The 16,510-nt window shown below is 38.9% G+C and overlaps 1 protein-coding gene across 4 annotated transcripts in view; it reads left to right on the forward strand.

Moving 5' to 3' along the window:
- The window catches only part of MEIS2 (Meis homeobox 2), a 172,799-nt gene that overhangs the window by 39,595 nt on the left and 116,694 nt on the right, over positions 1-16,510 (forward strand). For all 4 annotated transcript variants that reach the window (XM_065839790.2, XM_065839789.2, XM_071809347.1 and 1 more), the window contains exon 8: positions 12,045-12,190. In XM_065839790.2, the coding sequence (XP_065695862.1) occupies positions 12,045-12,190 (146 nt within the window). The remainder of the gene's footprint in view (positions 1-12,044; positions 12,191-16,510) is intronic.

Consider the following 16,510-nt stretch of genomic DNA (forward strand, 5'->3'; position numbering starts at 1 on the left):
TCTTGTGTTAAATAATGCTCCAACACTGTTAGCATCTCAGTTCTTAGCTGCTGCATAAATTTCTGGTAAAGTTTTAAAAGCTGACATAAGTAAAAATATCTTAAATGGCAACGGGAAGTTAAGGACTTTGAGACAAACCTTAATTGCAGAAATCCTATTTGCTGGTTTTGTTTTGTTGACTACCAAGCCCTCTCAGAGTTTTCAAGAGGAGGGGGAGAAAGAGAGAGATAGAGGAACTGTGTGAAGTTTCTTCTAAGGCATAATGCATTTAAACACTGTAGTTTTCAGATTAGGTGCCAGATGAGAAATGATTCCTGTGAACAGCCTTGCAGCAAGGAGTCAGAGATGACCATGTCTACAGTGATTCCTAGCTGGTGTCAGAACACGACAATTCTGTTGTTCTGGGTCAGTGGTGAATACCTCACTCAAATGGTGCAAAGTCAGCCAGTTCTTAATTTTTTATCTCCTCAAGAGTGCATTCAGTGACTTTATCACTGAGAAGAATGACTCCCCTGCCTCGTGTGATCAAGATCTGGAAATTTGCTCCATCAGCAAATTTAGCCCAGACTACTACTTGATTGGTGGGGCTTAGATTTGATCTTATGGCATAGATGTCAGCTCTCTAACTGGCTAGGTGAACAGCCTGTCCAGGGGAAACTCAGTTTTACCAATCTGAACCTAGAGGAAAAGAAGTCTCATAACTTGCCAGGTTTTTCATTTGGGGTCCCTACATATAGCCAGCCCCATTGCCTCTGAAGGGGGGAGCAGGGCAGTGGGTGGAAGCTCTCCGGAGCCCAACTTGTGAGGTTCTTCCCTACGAAGAGCTCAGGGACACAAACCAGCCTAGGAAGTCTTTGTAAACACTGCATATTTCTCTTTTGCAGCACTTTCTACTACAGTACAAGTTTTAAAATGAAATTGCAGGTTATGAACAGAAAAGCAAAGCATGAGGTGTCAGAGAGGGGGTCTGTGCGTTAGTTTTTTGCTGTGAACTTTTAAGCAAATAGTGTTATAACAAGTCAGTACCCTGTGATTTTTCAATTTTTATGCTTCCTTATTTGCTAAATCAAATTTATCAAAACTTTTGTCAAAGGCTTTTCCCTATGTTTCTGTGAAATTATGTGTTGCTCTGCCAGTTCTTTCTGATCACTTAAAGCAGGTCCAAAGCATCTGATAGGATAGTTTGGGTTCAGAGGGAGGAAAAGACCATGGCCTTCCCTTCCCTTTTCTTTTTTTTTTTTTTTTTCTTGTTTGTTTAATCACATTATCCTGAAACAATTCAGTAAAACTGTATGATGGAAAAAATAACTTGCTTGTGAGCCTCTCTGAAATCATAAAGATAGCCTTTTTTTTTTCCTTCTATTGAAATTTTCTGACCAGTATTCTCATGTCTGTATTATTGCTGTTTCTTCCCGTTTGAGGCATTTGATTATTCTTAACTGTATCTTCCGTCATGGCTGAAGCCAGACTAAGAAACTAGCAAGGACTAGCTAAGGGCTTTGGCTCCCAAACGCTTGCTCTTATAATCTGTCTATTGAACTTGAAAGACAAAACGTTTCAGGCCTTTCCAGTAATCACTTTTAAGCATCCAATAAATATAGCAGATGAGGTACAGATGGTCTACGCTTTACCTTTAAAAAACTTCTTGGAGGAAAAGACTCCCGGAAAATGTTACCCTGAAAGTAAATACGGGCAGATCCAAAGTACACGGTTGTCATCAGGAACGTGATTCACCAGCTGGAGTGAGCACTGGATCGAGCCCTTTACTGTGAGCACCAAATAGCATACCACTTATAAACAGTATTAGTTGTGTTTCCAAATACCTAGCACACTATATTGAAAGTATGGGCTTTAACTTAAACCTACAAAAGCAGACTGTCAGTGTTCCCACGTAACCCTTCACATTCTGGCATTTTCCAGACTGCCAGCCAAATGAACACTTTAGGAGGAGGTGCATATATATGTCTGCAGCACCCAGCGGGTTAATCCACCCTACTGTGCATAGGTGTTGGAGCTCTTATGGTATGTAAGATTTGCCAAGTTTGGAGTTGTTCCGTATTTTCTTTTCTGGACTATGCATTCACAGCAAGCATCTTTTCAGATGCTGCTCAGGTGTTTGTGAATGCATACTGAGATGGTACTCTTATTTGTGTTTTATGTAATATACACATTTGTGTACATTTTATCACCTGAAAAAGCTTTTATGCTTCATTTTGACACCTTTCTATTAAAACATCTTTTATTTTTTTTTTAATATTCAGCCATCCTTAATTTTTTTAAATACATCTTAAGATAGACTAATGTGCATTTTGGACTTGTCGCCTAACAAATGTCCTTTTTAATAAGTGAAGCTTCTAAGTTAGTAGCTCTCAGGAATGTCTTACGTTTCTAGTACTAACTTTTTTTTTAAATTATGAAAAAATTCTATGAATGTGTACTTGTATGCAGTATTTCATTTCGTGCTTTTTTAATAGCTAAATGACCCTGAAAAGAGGATTTTCTAATGTGGACAGTGTGTGAACTCCAGTTGTATTAGAGGGCATCATGCTAAGGGATGTCTCCTTAACAAGCAGTTTTGTCCAACATCATGTTGTCTAAGGGGAACTGCAAGACATTAAAATATCTCACAGTTTATAAGTTGTAACAGCTGTAGGGAAAATTGAGATCCTCTGATGGCTGTTTTCCTTTTCAAAAAAGGCCATTTTTATTCTTAAAGAAAGTACATTAATGTTTTAATGAAGAAGAACAGTACAGCATGTTAGCCATCATCCACTTTAAGTTCTCCACATTCTGCTATATGTAAACAGCTACAAAATGTTAAAGAGTCAATGCTGATGAGATACTATTGAACTTAATTACTTGAACTGCAGGTAGAATTTTAATTGAACTTGGCTATTTTGCCCACATTTGATATTATTCTAATGACAAAAATAACAGGATAGCAAATAAGAAACGCTACTTAAAATATAGCTTTTTAATGTATACTAACTTTGGTACAGTTCATTGAGGAAACTAAAAACATTATTCCACTTACTCAAACAGGGACAGAGAACTAAAAAAAGAAAATGGTCTTTTAAAGAAGATGTGCTTTAGGGGAAAAAAAAAAGAGAAAAAAGTTTTTTCATCTCCTGATTTTTTAATGACTTGTTATTGTTGTCTCAGCTGTAGCCAAAGTGTGCAGCTGGTATTCTTAACAGAATTACTATGAGAATGCTAAGAATATTTCTCTAAAAATATGTAAAAAAGAAATTTAAAAATAACTCAATTTAGACTGCAGCACAAGGACATTTTGTGTGACAGCGTTTAGTAGGATGAAAAATTTAAACAGAATAACAGCTATTTACATTCACACTACAAAGTAATTACTGAAACAGGCAAAATACTTAAACCTAATTTAATAATGCTTTCCTTCAGCCTAGGTGCCAAAACCTGGCAGTAAACATCCCAACTTGTGCTGAGGTGGTGGTGGTGGGGGTGCTTGAATTATAACCATGTAGAAACAAGTGCATTGAACACTTTCCTGGTGAGGTACAAAGTAAGATTCACTTTTAAACAGAAGAGCATCATAAATCAGCATAAACCACAAGTTTTAATGAGTCTATCTCCTATAGAATTGTGCAGTGCTTGCAATTCTCTGTGAAAGCGACAAGGATCTGGACTTACACTCCTTACTCAGGCAAAACTGCCACTGACATTACTGATAATTTCGCTTGAATAGAACAAAGTACTTGATGGCAGTTATGCCAGCATGAGGGGTGTAAGATTAGGATAAACGTGCTAAAGAGTACAACTTCAAATGGCTGTACCTTTGACTTCTCCAGCTAGCATTTCCTCCAGCTACAAGGATCTTAATTATAACATTTACTGGTTCAAAGATTAACATTTAGCATTCTGGGAAAGACTTTCTGGACTTCAGTAACCTGATCAGTATGGTCTCCTTTTAGTCTCTGCCTCTTTCTGGTTCTTTGTATTGCAGGGGAGATGATAGTATCTGGCACATTCCTTGGATGACTTGAAGATAGCAGCCTTCTGTGTTTGGGGCTGAAAGATTGTGAACTCTGTGTTAGCAGAAATGCCACACAGGGGAGGTGAATTGAACATTAAAAAAGCTTTAGCTTTAGGTACTGCAGTGCAAGCAGAGTTGAATTTGAGAGCTGGGACTTAAGTGGACATTTGTCCCTGCTTTCTTCCTTAATAAAATCTGAGTGTTAACTGTGGTAAGGGCATTTGAGAGATCACTAAAAATGAATCATTGAGTGCCCAGAAGAGCTTTATTATGATATACTATGGAGAACTTTAGAATATACTGTGTACTTTTTATGTGCTTATCAGATGCATGTATGAGTTACTAGTACAGAAGTAAATTGTTTTGTCCTTTTTTGCAGAAGCAAAATAATTTGTTGAATTAAACCAACAAAATAAAACTAATCAAAACTGGATCTGCATGGTCCTTTCTGGCCCTATGTTCCTATGTAATTTTCCTTTGCCCTGTGAAAGACTATTGAGTGAAAAAACACCAGCTCCAACCAGGAACATTTGTTGTGCTTGTGTGTGTGTAATCCATTTCAAAAAACCCTGACACAAATGCTAAATCTGGAAAAAATAGTGCAGAAATCCTGACTGGCCTGAGTTAAAAAAACACTACATTTTAAAAATCCCCAGGCTGATATTGGGTTCCAGGACTGAGGTCTTGTAGGTAGAGCCAAGAGAGGTTGCTTAGTTCAGTTTGTTTGTCCCAGTAGCAGTTAGATTGAAGGAGTTTTTCTGCTCCTGAAGTTCCACATGGATGTTGCCCCTGCCCAGTTAACCAGTGTGAAAATACCATGGAAAATAAATTATCAAACTATACTGTTATTACTAACTTGCCAGCTCCAGAGAAACAAATGCAGCCACATTTACATATGTGTCCATCTGTCTGTTTTTACACTTTATGTCTTCAGCCAGTGGGTGAAATTGTTTTAATCCAAGCTGCAGTCTGATTTTTTTTCCTGCTGATATTTTTCTGTGTGTGCATGTTATTTGTAGATGGACACGCATATTCTTGACAGTAGCTAGTTCTTAATTGTCCTTTTAAGTAACCTAATCTATCTGGCCACGGTAGTTTTAACTGGAGTAAGCAGCAGAGTTCTCCATGGATAATTTTCGTTAGTTAGCAGATTGTTACCATCTCAATGTTGCTGAAATCCCTAATCTCGGGTCAGCGTGAAGCTGCAGTGGTTACAATCCTGTTGCCTGATGCAGTGTGAATGGAAGTGCTTTCTGTCAGAAACATGTGGTCTCTTCAGTGGAGAGCCTGCGTAAATCCTGTGTAAATAGAGGGAGGCTAACAAAGGATGAGCCCCTGCAGCTCAGAGCATTTGGAGCCATTTGGAGGCTGAATTTGCTAAATGCTGCTTATACCGCCTGAAAAGTTGAAGAGAAAGGAGCATAAAATCCCTTCTTTTTTCTCTTTCTGCTCCTACCCTGGGGGGAGGGTGTTAAGGGCCAGGGAAGCCTGAGGTAAGCCTATGAAGACTGTTTTTTCAGTGCTCTTTTGAGTGTGAAAAAGGTGGCATGGGTCACTGTCCCCTCTTTAATGTCGGAAAACCCACACAGTTAGTAAATGTTGCATGTAAACTAAAGCATTTCATCCCTTCTCCTGCACTCCACGGCAGTGGGCCATGAACTAGTCACTTGAAAATCGCAGAAAAATTTCACTTCGACATGTCCGGACAGTTTAGCACAGCAGGAACGTAAGAGAGATCAGTAATTAGCAGGTTGCTTTACTGTTCCCCATGTCTACATCGGAACATTTTTTTTCGCCTGATGTGAAAAAATGTTGGATTATAATGAATGAACCACAAACCTCCTGGCTGTACAAAAGAGCATAAAATTTAAACCAGTGTTTATTAGTTTCCTCCTTAAAAAACTAAAAAAAAAAAAAAAAAAAAAAAAGTTGTGGGCTTTTGAATGTAATCTCTAAGAATTCTCTGTTCACTTCACAAATAAACACAAGCTTTAAACTCAGACAATTAAGGACACAAAAAAGCCAGTCTTTTTTCTTGTTTTTGAACAGGAAAATAATAAAAGGGGAAATGTGAAACATTACAGTTCTGCAAATAATTTTGAAAGATCTGAATCACTGATTTTATAGCACGCATGGCTATAACAGTAACAAAGCTGGAATGTCATTCTTACTTTTGAGTAAATAACACAATATTTGTAAATACTTTTTTGAAAATTAGGTACGTTAGTGAGTATAGAAAGGTGTCCATCCAGAAATAGCGAAGAAACAGTTTTTATCCTGTCTCTGTTGTAACTACACTTTAGACAGCAGATACTGTGCAACTCTTTAAACCTTTAGCACATGTTGCCAGATGGTAATAGGGACTAGCTCCTGATTGACATACTATGCTAAAATGTGATTAGATTGAGTAGAATAGCTTTGTAGGTGAGGTCTGATAGCGGCTTAAATTATCTTCCCTTTCTTCCTGTTTGAATTTACAGTATTTATTAATGCCCAGATTGTGTGAAATTTGTATATGTCATCATTACTGTGTCAGCCCAGTCGAACTGCTGGGTTATGTTCTGGAAAGCACAAGATCTTCCAAAAGCACAGCAAAGAGAAGGCCAACTCTTTATCTCCTCCCTGCTGCTAGAAGTGCAAAAGAATAACATCTCTGTAGTAAGAGATGCTAAATGTTTGAAGTCTTCCTGTTCCTCCTAATACACCAGTGTCCAACCTTTCGTCCTCTCCAAGATGCTCGCTGAAACATATGACATAGCACCATGAGACCTGTCTGGTGTCTCAGAGGCACAAAATGGGAGGGAACACAGGGGGCTGACTGCAGCAGCTGACTTGAGAACACTCTGCCCCAGGATGGGGCAAGTGGTTGCTAAGCATGCGGGTCAACCTGGAATGCAGGTGAACCTAGCATGCCTCTGTCAGGCCTCAACAGATTCTGCTGGCTCCTTTGCTCCTGCAATCAACCAGAACACATCCTGGCAGAGCACTTCTGACGGTGGCACAGCTCTAAACTGGGTTGCCCATTTGAGCTGCTTATGGTTTTCAAAATCCCAGGTTTGCTACCCACAACATATTTTAACTCACTTTCCTGAGGCAGTAAGATGCAGTGGAAGTATTCCTTCTGTGGTCTACGGAGACTAAGTCAACTTCCATAAAGAGAAAAAAACAACCCACAGCCAGCACTTTGTTCAAAGAGTTGTGATCTGCTGAAGCTGTAAGGCTAAAAGCCTGATGATTTTAACAGGGTGGGATGGAGATAAGGAGTTCTCCTGAAGGGTCTTTGATTCTGGAGCTGATCTTCCCTCTCCATTAGTCCTCCCTATGGCACAGGCTGTCTTATCTTCAAAACGTATTAAAACACTTCTCTTTCCAGCTTTTGGCAGTGGTAATTAACCAGACTTTTAACTTTTTTTTTTTTTTTTCCTGGTGGTGATGTGGATCATATTACTAAGTTGAACATCCTTATTAATGATGGTTTACAATACTTATGTGTCTGAATGGACACATTGTAAGTACAAACAAATTATTACAGATTGTGAACATAAGCTGCGTAGAGAGTCTCCTCTTTGTTTTGCATTTATAGCTACATATTCTACTCCATCAAAATACTGGACTGAAAGATTGTAGTTTACTTAAGATCAGCATGGTGCACTGCAGCTTTCCTTTAACTTGATTTTCATACTGCTTGCACTATTTTTAGAAAAATGGTGAAGTGTCTTGTCTTCCCCCAGCCTCAAACACCTCTGCTCTTCTCTCTTTTCCTTTAACATGACAAACCATAAAGCTGTAAGGGACCTGTCATGGTGAAGAAACTCAAACGCTGCGTCTTGAAATGTATTTTTCCAAAAATCATTTTTCTTACTGCTCTGCTTGTTATGATGGTAATAGAAACTATTTCTAGAATTTGAATCTGAGCTGTTAACAGCCTTCTGTGCTTTGGTCTGACTGAGTTATCCTTTTCAGTTATCATTTTACATATATTGGGAATTTGTTATTCATCCTGTTCACAAATGGTGAAAAGACTAGATGAGCGGCTTCTAAACAGCACTTGCTTCATCTCTTGCTGGATCTTTACTCTGTGAGGAACACAAACAACGACTGTGGTTGAGATAATACTGATAGTGTAGAGGACTGTCAAAGAGGGATTCATCGGTACAATAAGGTTGGACAGGCCTTCTGTAGGACTGGAGTCTGTTTCCCGAAGAGTCCTTAGCTGTATCAACATTGGGATCAGCAAGCTAGTCTGTCCAAGGAAATCAGTTTGCAGTAAGTTAAGTTTGAAATTACGGTGCAATGGAAACTCTGCTCCAACTACTTATTCAGTATTTTTAAAAGAAAAGGTAGTAGTCTTCTTCCATTTCAATTTAAAAAAAAATGATAATGTTGGAAGATACCCTCAGCACATGCTAAAAGTGTCTGCACACAGAGCTAGTGTGGAAACCCAAGTTCCTGCTGTGCAAAAAAGACTCACATCTTCAGCTTCCTCCGCAAACCCTTCCCCTAGAAGAGAAGGTCTCTAAGGAACTCTGTGCGGGTCACATTGCAAAGTTTCTTATAAACTCGCTCCATCTTTTATAGGGATTACTGAGACTATTACAGATCATTGATATAATCTTAAACTGAGTAATATGTCTAATTCTTTACTGGCTTGAACCCTGCATAGTCATTGACACTTCCACAAAGAGAGAGTCACTTCAGAATTCTCTACTTTCCTGGAACAGTGATAGGGTTTTGCAATCACTTCTACTCTTTGCACAAGAATGAGTAAGTGAAGAGTGCGCAAAGCTGCTGTGTGAAAGGGACTCAGTGGGCCAAAATCTAGACTGGATTTCCCCACTTGAAAACTGGGATAACTATGCTTATATAATTGCTATTTCCATACAAGTTAGTACTCGACTCTACTCTTCTTACAAATTTCCATCCGAATTAAGATATAAACAGTTCATATAAGCAGAATAACTTGTAATGATGGTTTAAATTATTTAGATTTGGATTCCTTCATACAGCAGTTAAAAATCGAGTTAGTCCAGTCTGCCATTGAGTGACTTTCATGTCTGTTCATTTTATTTCACTTTTGATAATTTATTGTTCTTCATTTGAAGTAACTCATGTTTATTTGGATACAGTAAACTAGGAACAGGACCTCTATATCCAAGAAATAAAAAATTCCATCTTGGAAAAGTCAGTTATGGGCTGCTTCTATGATTTCTTGCCACTAAAATCTGTATCTGCTAATGTGAGCTGTTGTAGTCCTATTAACAATGTGACAATACAGCTTAACAGGATTTGCCCTGTAGTTCACCAGGAGAAGCAAATCTTGCTGTATTCATCTTTTGGGGTCATTTGGAGGTACAATATTTTAATTTCCTTTCATGAGGTTGTGGAACAGATTAGGGAAGTGCTAACTTACTGTTTTGACCACTGATTAAGGTGGGAAGGCAATGGGAACTTCAGCTGGACTTTCTTCTCCTGGGCTGCTATTAGCCTTTTAAAACCAGGATATGAAAAACCTCTCCAAAATGTCTAAACATTGATTTAGCATGTAAGTGACTCCTGCTGAGGATGCTCACAAACAGGAGGGCATGTATATGCAGATGAATGGGAATTTGTCCATACAGAGAGTGGACTGGTGCTTCTGTGGTATGAAAGGATGGCGCAGAGCAGAAGTTTTGTAGCTCCACGCATCCTGTGCATACACACATTGCTTTTACATAAAGAGACAAAGATATCTTTATCTGCACGACAGATAGACAAACAGACTGACTGACTTCAAACTTGTGCTTTCAGTAGGGATTTTTCCCCCCCATCTCCGGGTACTGCTTTTCAAAATTGCCTGAGGCTACAGTACAGCACCTCAGATCCCCAAGGCCCATTGCCTGGCTCCTAATAGCCACTCTCCATCTGTGTCACATGAACAGCTGATGAGATAGCTCCAGTGTCTGTATTTTGGAGAGCATATCCACCCAGGTTAAAATGCTGGGGTTGCCAAGGAGCAGTCAGAAGCCATTAGTGTTTGTAAGAATTTGCCTTGCAGCAGTTCCTTGGCATAGTGGAAAGTGTGTGTGTGCATGTGTGTGTGTGTATGGGAGAGGGAGAGGGGTAGGGCAGAAAGTGTGTGGGGGGAGGGGGCAATGGAAAGGAGCGCTTTCTAAATAACCAACATCTTGCAAAAGTGAACAGTTGGTTACAGCATATAGAGTTTCCATAAGCTCTTCGATTAGTTTGCTATGATTCAACTCTCCTTTCTCTATCATTAACAGAAACAGACAAAACAAAACAAACAGGGGAAAAAAAAAAAAAGAAAAGAGAAAGGAGCATGAGAAAGAAAGCAGGGACTTCAGGGTCTTGCTCTGGTGTTTGGGCAGATGGAAAGGAGCTGCTCTGCCTTGGGGCAGGGTGGTTGTAATGAAGTGGCCTGTCAGTCTGTAAATAGTGAGGGTCATCTCTTCCATGTGATGGAGGGTATCACATTGCAGTGAAAATGGAAATGTCAATAAAATTAATCTGCCAGCTCTTTGCTGCGGCTTTTTCTGTCTCTCCGGTCCAAAAGGGTTGGCTTTTCAGAGGGGAGGCAGTGGAAGAATGGTGATCTGGCACAGGAGGGAAGATGGAGCTGAAATGCAAGTTTTGGAGCAAATGGACTGTATGTAGCAGCAACGTATTTCTTTTAGTAGCACTACAGTGCTAGACAAGGCTATAGGAATTAGCTCATGAATCTATAGCATTCCTCAGGAAGCTACGGAGCGTCTAGCTCAGGCTACATTGAGCAGAGTTTATTGTTTTAGGCTTTCTTGGACAAGGTTTTTACTTAGCATGGGATTTATGGCATTTACTGCTAATGAATGTCTATTCTTAAATTACAAAAACCACCGTCTCAGCACAATTCCCAGATGTCCTTCCAGGACCTCGGCTTCTTAAACACCAGCAGGGAGCATAAACTCTCCACTTCTCTGTTTTCCTCTTTCGTGTGGCTCCGGGCTAATGATGTGTAAGGAAAACACAGCAATCTATAAAGTCTCAGTGCTGTCCCAGTATTCTTCATTTATTTTGCATTTGATTATGCCACAAGTCGGATCTTGTTTCTTTCCTTTTTTAAAAGTTATTAGTTCAAATATTAATGTAGGAATATGGCATATATTGCTGCTCTTGATTGATGCCTTCCCAAAAACAGGAAGACGTGCTCGTATGAATTTTAAGAAAGTAGGGGTCCTGCAATGCCTTGCCAGAAGAATTTTTCAGATACATAATTTAGATGCCCTCCAGGCAGGCTTTCAAGGCATTTTTGCTGGAGGGCAAGAAAAAATAACTATGACTGTTAAAAGTAAATGATTTTTGCTAATGCACAATTAATGCCAGGGAAAAGCACAGAAGAGAAAGATGTTGATAGAAAGTTCTGATTAAGTGAGAGCTCTACCTTGATGTGCATCTTTTTTTTTTTTTTAATGATAATAATCACTGATGCAGAGATGTAGAAGTTCTCATGTCGTGCAAATGCTATATGCAGGGTCATACTAGGTGTATGCGTTTGTACGTGCGTATGTATGTGTGTCGGGAGGTGATGGTTACGGGGAGGGGCTCATCTGACAGTGTGTTATGTGCACTGAACGGTGACATGGTTACTGCCACCTCTGCAGAGGGCCTCGAATATATAGACTACAGAACATTTAACTTGATTACTTACAGTACGTATTCAGAATGGTTGTAGGGATGCATTTAGAGTGAATGGGTTTTCTTGTGGCAGGTTTTCCCACATTGAATCCCATAATTGACAAAGAGCTATTGCACCGTGTCAAGCACACAATTATAATTGAATTAATGATATATGCATGTGTGAAATGCAAAATTAGTATTTTGAGAGACATGGTTTCTAATTTTTACATATTTGTATCAGCACTCATATATAATGGGAAACTGTATGTGCCTGATCTAGCAAATCAAAATAAAACTGTGGTAGTGCCTTGGTGATTAATTATACTTTTTGGCTTCTATATTTTGTTCATCAAATGTCTCCTCCTTCCTGTTTTTCTCTTCATTGTAGGAGATGGTTTAGACAACAGTGTAGCCTCACCTGGTACAGGGGATGACGATGACCCAGACAAGGACAAAAAACGTCAGAAGAAAAGAGGCATATTCCCCAAAGTAGCAACAAATATCATGAGAGCGTGGCTTTTCCAGCATCTCACAGTAAGTGGTACCCAAAACCAAAATAGATTTCTATTCATGTGCTTAATGAGGTTTATTCATCATTAGTAAAAATCAATTGTCCCCATAATTTTTGGACCATTATTAGGGCTCAATTGTTGTTACTTCTTTTTTGTTGTCTTCTAGATTTTTTTTTCTTGGCTCTTGGAATCATGACAAATCTGAAAGAACCCCATATATATGTACACATATATAAGTACCCACATACATGCATAGAGAGAGAGACAGGTTACAAGTCTTGGCATGGAATAACACCTACATATAAAGTAACCATTTTTTGCTTTGAACTATTCAAAATGTTCCTAAGGACAAAAAAGGGGTTTCCTTGGTTTAGCATATACAAAGCTCTGCCTTCTGGATTCTTTGTTGCTGGTCTTTGTTTACACAAACTTCTTATGTGTGTGGTGGAAGAGAGAGCCCCAGTCTGTGTGTGCTGACATACGCTGTGGGATGTTAGAGAAATCAAAGCAGCAGCTTGCAAACGTGTCCTGTGTTGCTTTTTTGAAACATATAGAAGGCTTACAGGTTCCCTAATTCTTCAGTTGCATAGCTGTGAGAATAAGCACATCTTTAGTTTCTCTTCAAGTCCATTATGTCAAAAGCCAGCCATATTCACATTTTGGGGAGAGAGATAAAATATGTGAAAAAGCAATGCTTTCTATGGGCTATCTTTATCCTTCTGCTTGCAAATGGTTTTAGGTGTTAGTGTTCCGTTGACTGTTATAGCTTTACTTAGGCATCAAAACACGGTTCCACAAAATACCTACTAACACTCTTTGTAGTTTACTTCATGTGGGAAATAATGGAAACTGGTAAAATTATCAATTGATTTTCCTCTTCCTCTCACTGTAAAATTGTTTCTCACTTGATAAGGCTTAACTACCTCTTCTTCTACCAAAGTTTTGTAAATTTCTACGGTAGCTGATGTTGGTTACAGCGTAATGATTTCAGGACAAGGTACTCGATTTATTTATGATAGGGACTATCGAACTGCTCTGCCAGCAGCACAGCTAAAGCTAGGAGCGATAGATCCACATTTCTAAACCATCATTTTGATGTAAGGACATTAGTAGCAAACTAAGGTGCATTGATCTGGCCTGTGGGGTCAGGATTAGCTGGAATAGCCAGTGTCTCTGCTGGAGTAGTGGTTATTCCTGCCTCCCAGCTATGGCCATTTCAAAGGTCAGGTGCCCTGTACCCACTTGGCTCAGAGGAATTAGACAGAACATGAGTCTCTGGGCTGATTACTTAACCAAAGACAAAATAATGAGTCCTAAGCAAATACTGACTAATTGAAAGGGCTGTAAATCCATTACATATTGGTCAGGGATAATCAGGAGTATTTAATCACTTTTATCTATTCAGGAGCACTGAAGCTGCAACAGCAAAGCCCTGAACCTTGCCATGTGCTTATTATTCTCATCATTATCAAAATTACTTCACAGCTGTTCTTTGCTACATCACCTCAGCTGGAGATTTACTAACCTGTAAAATGTTTTTAATTTGGAAGTCGAGTGAGTGTGAGTGGAGGGTTTTTCATTTAGCTGTAGGGTATCTTTAGAGGAGCAGAAGAGGCAGACAGCAAAAAGCAGGGCCATGAATCAGCCACTTTGTTTTGTACATGTGTCTGTGTTAACTCCATTTCCTCTTATGAAATTTGTGATACCTTGTGTTTTTTTTTTTTTCTCCCTGCCTCCCTTTCTCCTGTGCTCCTTGAAAGCATTAGACACATGCTTATTAAACAGTCAGCTGCCTCTTGCTTCTCTTGAGTAAAGTCCTTCTGGCTTTTTGAAATCCCTTTTCCTTGTTTCCATCCTCTCTCTCCTGACCCTCTCCAGCCTGCACGAATTGAGGAAATTTGCCATCACTGGTGAGGATGGCCTCACAAAAATCAAATTAAATGAACACAAAAAGCCCCAAACCTTTTACCTTCCAAGCTTTAATGAGTTTGCAGGTGTTGAAAGATTTACTGTGCTGTAATTCTCAGACCTGCAAACTGATAATGGAGACCCCTGACCAGTGCAATGTAAATTCAGAAAGATTCTTGCCATAAACACATGCAGGGAAGGAAGAGAGCCTCTTTCTTTTAAAGATCTTGCACTTTTTCTCAAATTAGCTTGTCCATTCAAAGTGCAATGCTGGCTGAGCCAGAACAGGGGAGTCTGTGATGTACAATTTTATTGTTTCAAGTAAATATCTTTACAATGACGGTCCATGATTCAATGTACATTCCTTCATTACTACTCTAACCTTACTTCAAATTGGTTTGTTCCTCCTTTGTGCTGTATGACCTGTTCTTGTATTACAATAATCCCCTGATGTACCCTTTTTTCATTCTCTCTTTTTTTTTTTTTTTTTAAAGAAACTAATTGAATTATCTCATTATTTTAATTTGTTAAGCAAATGTATTTTACATCTCAGGATGTGTTCTTAAAGAAGGAGCTGCTTAGGCTTTGCCCCCTGAATGGGCCATTGGTACATTTTGACATTCATGCATTCATTAAGGAGTGGAACATAAAAGAGCTCTGGTTGTATTTTTTTTCAAACACCCAACCAGCATGGAGCAACTTTTCCATAAGCCACAGGGGTCTCTCTACATATGTTCTCAACTGCAAGCCATTGTCACCTATTCTGAATACCTCAAAAGGACAAATAAAATACTAAAGGCCAACTGTAGCAATTGTTAGCTGTTAGTCTCAATATGACAAAAATCATTTACCTCTGGTTTCCCTGGAAGGAAAGGCAGTGGCAGTCCATCTCTTATGGCATGGATTAAACTTGAAATTCCTTTGGACTGACAAATTCAAAGAGAGTAACTCAGTTCTGACTAATTGTATTTACTCACGATTTTAAATAAAATGCTATTTTTTTCTGTATTTAATCAGTTTGCAAACTCCTGAGGTAACTGATTTTAAAAATTTAATTGCCTAAGTGGCTTTTTTGAAGAGACAGGCACTTGAACTCTGATGTGGATTGAATATGTCTGACAAGCTGTGTCTTTCAAAACAATTTCCAACCCCTATCACACCTTCTATTTTGCAGTGACTTTAATTATATTTGAAATAGGATACACATGCATGTTTTTATTGTTGGAAATCAAATGCAAGGACTAAGAGCTTCTGTCATATTCTCATTCACTTACTGAGTTCTGTCTTGTATTTGGAATTACAGCAGTACAGGAAGATGAAAGATCTGAGGATGAATTGGTTGGAAATGTGTATGCTTTTTCTGGATAATATCCAGTGTTTAAGAAAGTAGAGGAAATCCTAGTCTGGTAGTATAAGCTTTTCAATAGTACATAAAGATTACGACATCAGAAAGGTAAACCTGACATTAAGGCTGTTTTTATTTGAGTTCAAAGGTGGTTAAAGAAAAGAAACAGCAAGAAATCTGACCCAAGCCGAACGTTTATTCATAGCTTTGGAAGACTCCTTTTCCTCTCTGCCGAGGAGTCCTTAGTACACTCAATTAGCCTCTCAGACACCTCTGCTTTCCTCCCTCAAGTGCTCCCCTATTTGCCCTGCAAAGAATATATTTGATCACAAAGTGAAAACAGGAAGTGCTCCAATCTATAGACACCTCTAGTTTACACCAGTGTTGAGATTAGGATTTCTTACCAGGAGCTACACAGGGTCGGCCCCCCTCTTCCCATGCCCTTTTGAAGGACGGAGGATCTTTAAAATGTATGTACATAATCAGAAGAGAGCAAAGTTATAAAGGAAGTAATTATACCATTCTGTGGACTTGTACCTCTGGTAGTTCATCCTTTTCTGCAGCATAGTGTATCATGGACTACACTCTTGCTACATTCAACATTTTTTCCCCCTTCTTTTACAGAACTGGTAGAACAGAGATGCATTTATTCTTTGACACTTACCTGGAGTGATGCCCTTTGTTAAAATTCTGGTTTGGCTGTTTCCTTTGTTGAAGTCTGTAACAAGATGTATATCTTAACTGAAAGTACTAGATATACGAATAGTAGCATGCAAACTAAACCTTTTTTATGACAGTGCCAGTTTCCCAGCTGGATGGTCTTTGGGATGGATCCCCTGAAGCCAGTGGAGCTGAACTTTTTTTAAATTTGTTTGTTTGTTTTTCATAGCTGAAGTTCTGTCTCCTAACATTTGTTGGAACATTGTCAATTTAGGCTGATTTCCACAATCTTCTGGCTGAAAAGTATGCTCTTTACAAAGTCTCTTGTAGAGTAGATTTCAGTTTCATCTGCCTCAGTGACAGGCTAGGATAAATTCATCTGGAACCAGTCACAGCTTTTTTACTTACCTGAATTAATTTCTTAAGTTG

Source organism: Patagioenas fasciata, chromosome 5 (assembly GCF_037038585.1).
Source record: "Patagioenas fasciata isolate bPatFas1 chromosome 5, bPatFas1.hap1, whole genome shotgun sequence".
In the NCBI taxonomy this organism is placed as follows: Eukaryota; Metazoa; Chordata; class Aves; order Columbiformes; family Columbidae; genus Patagioenas; species Patagioenas fasciata.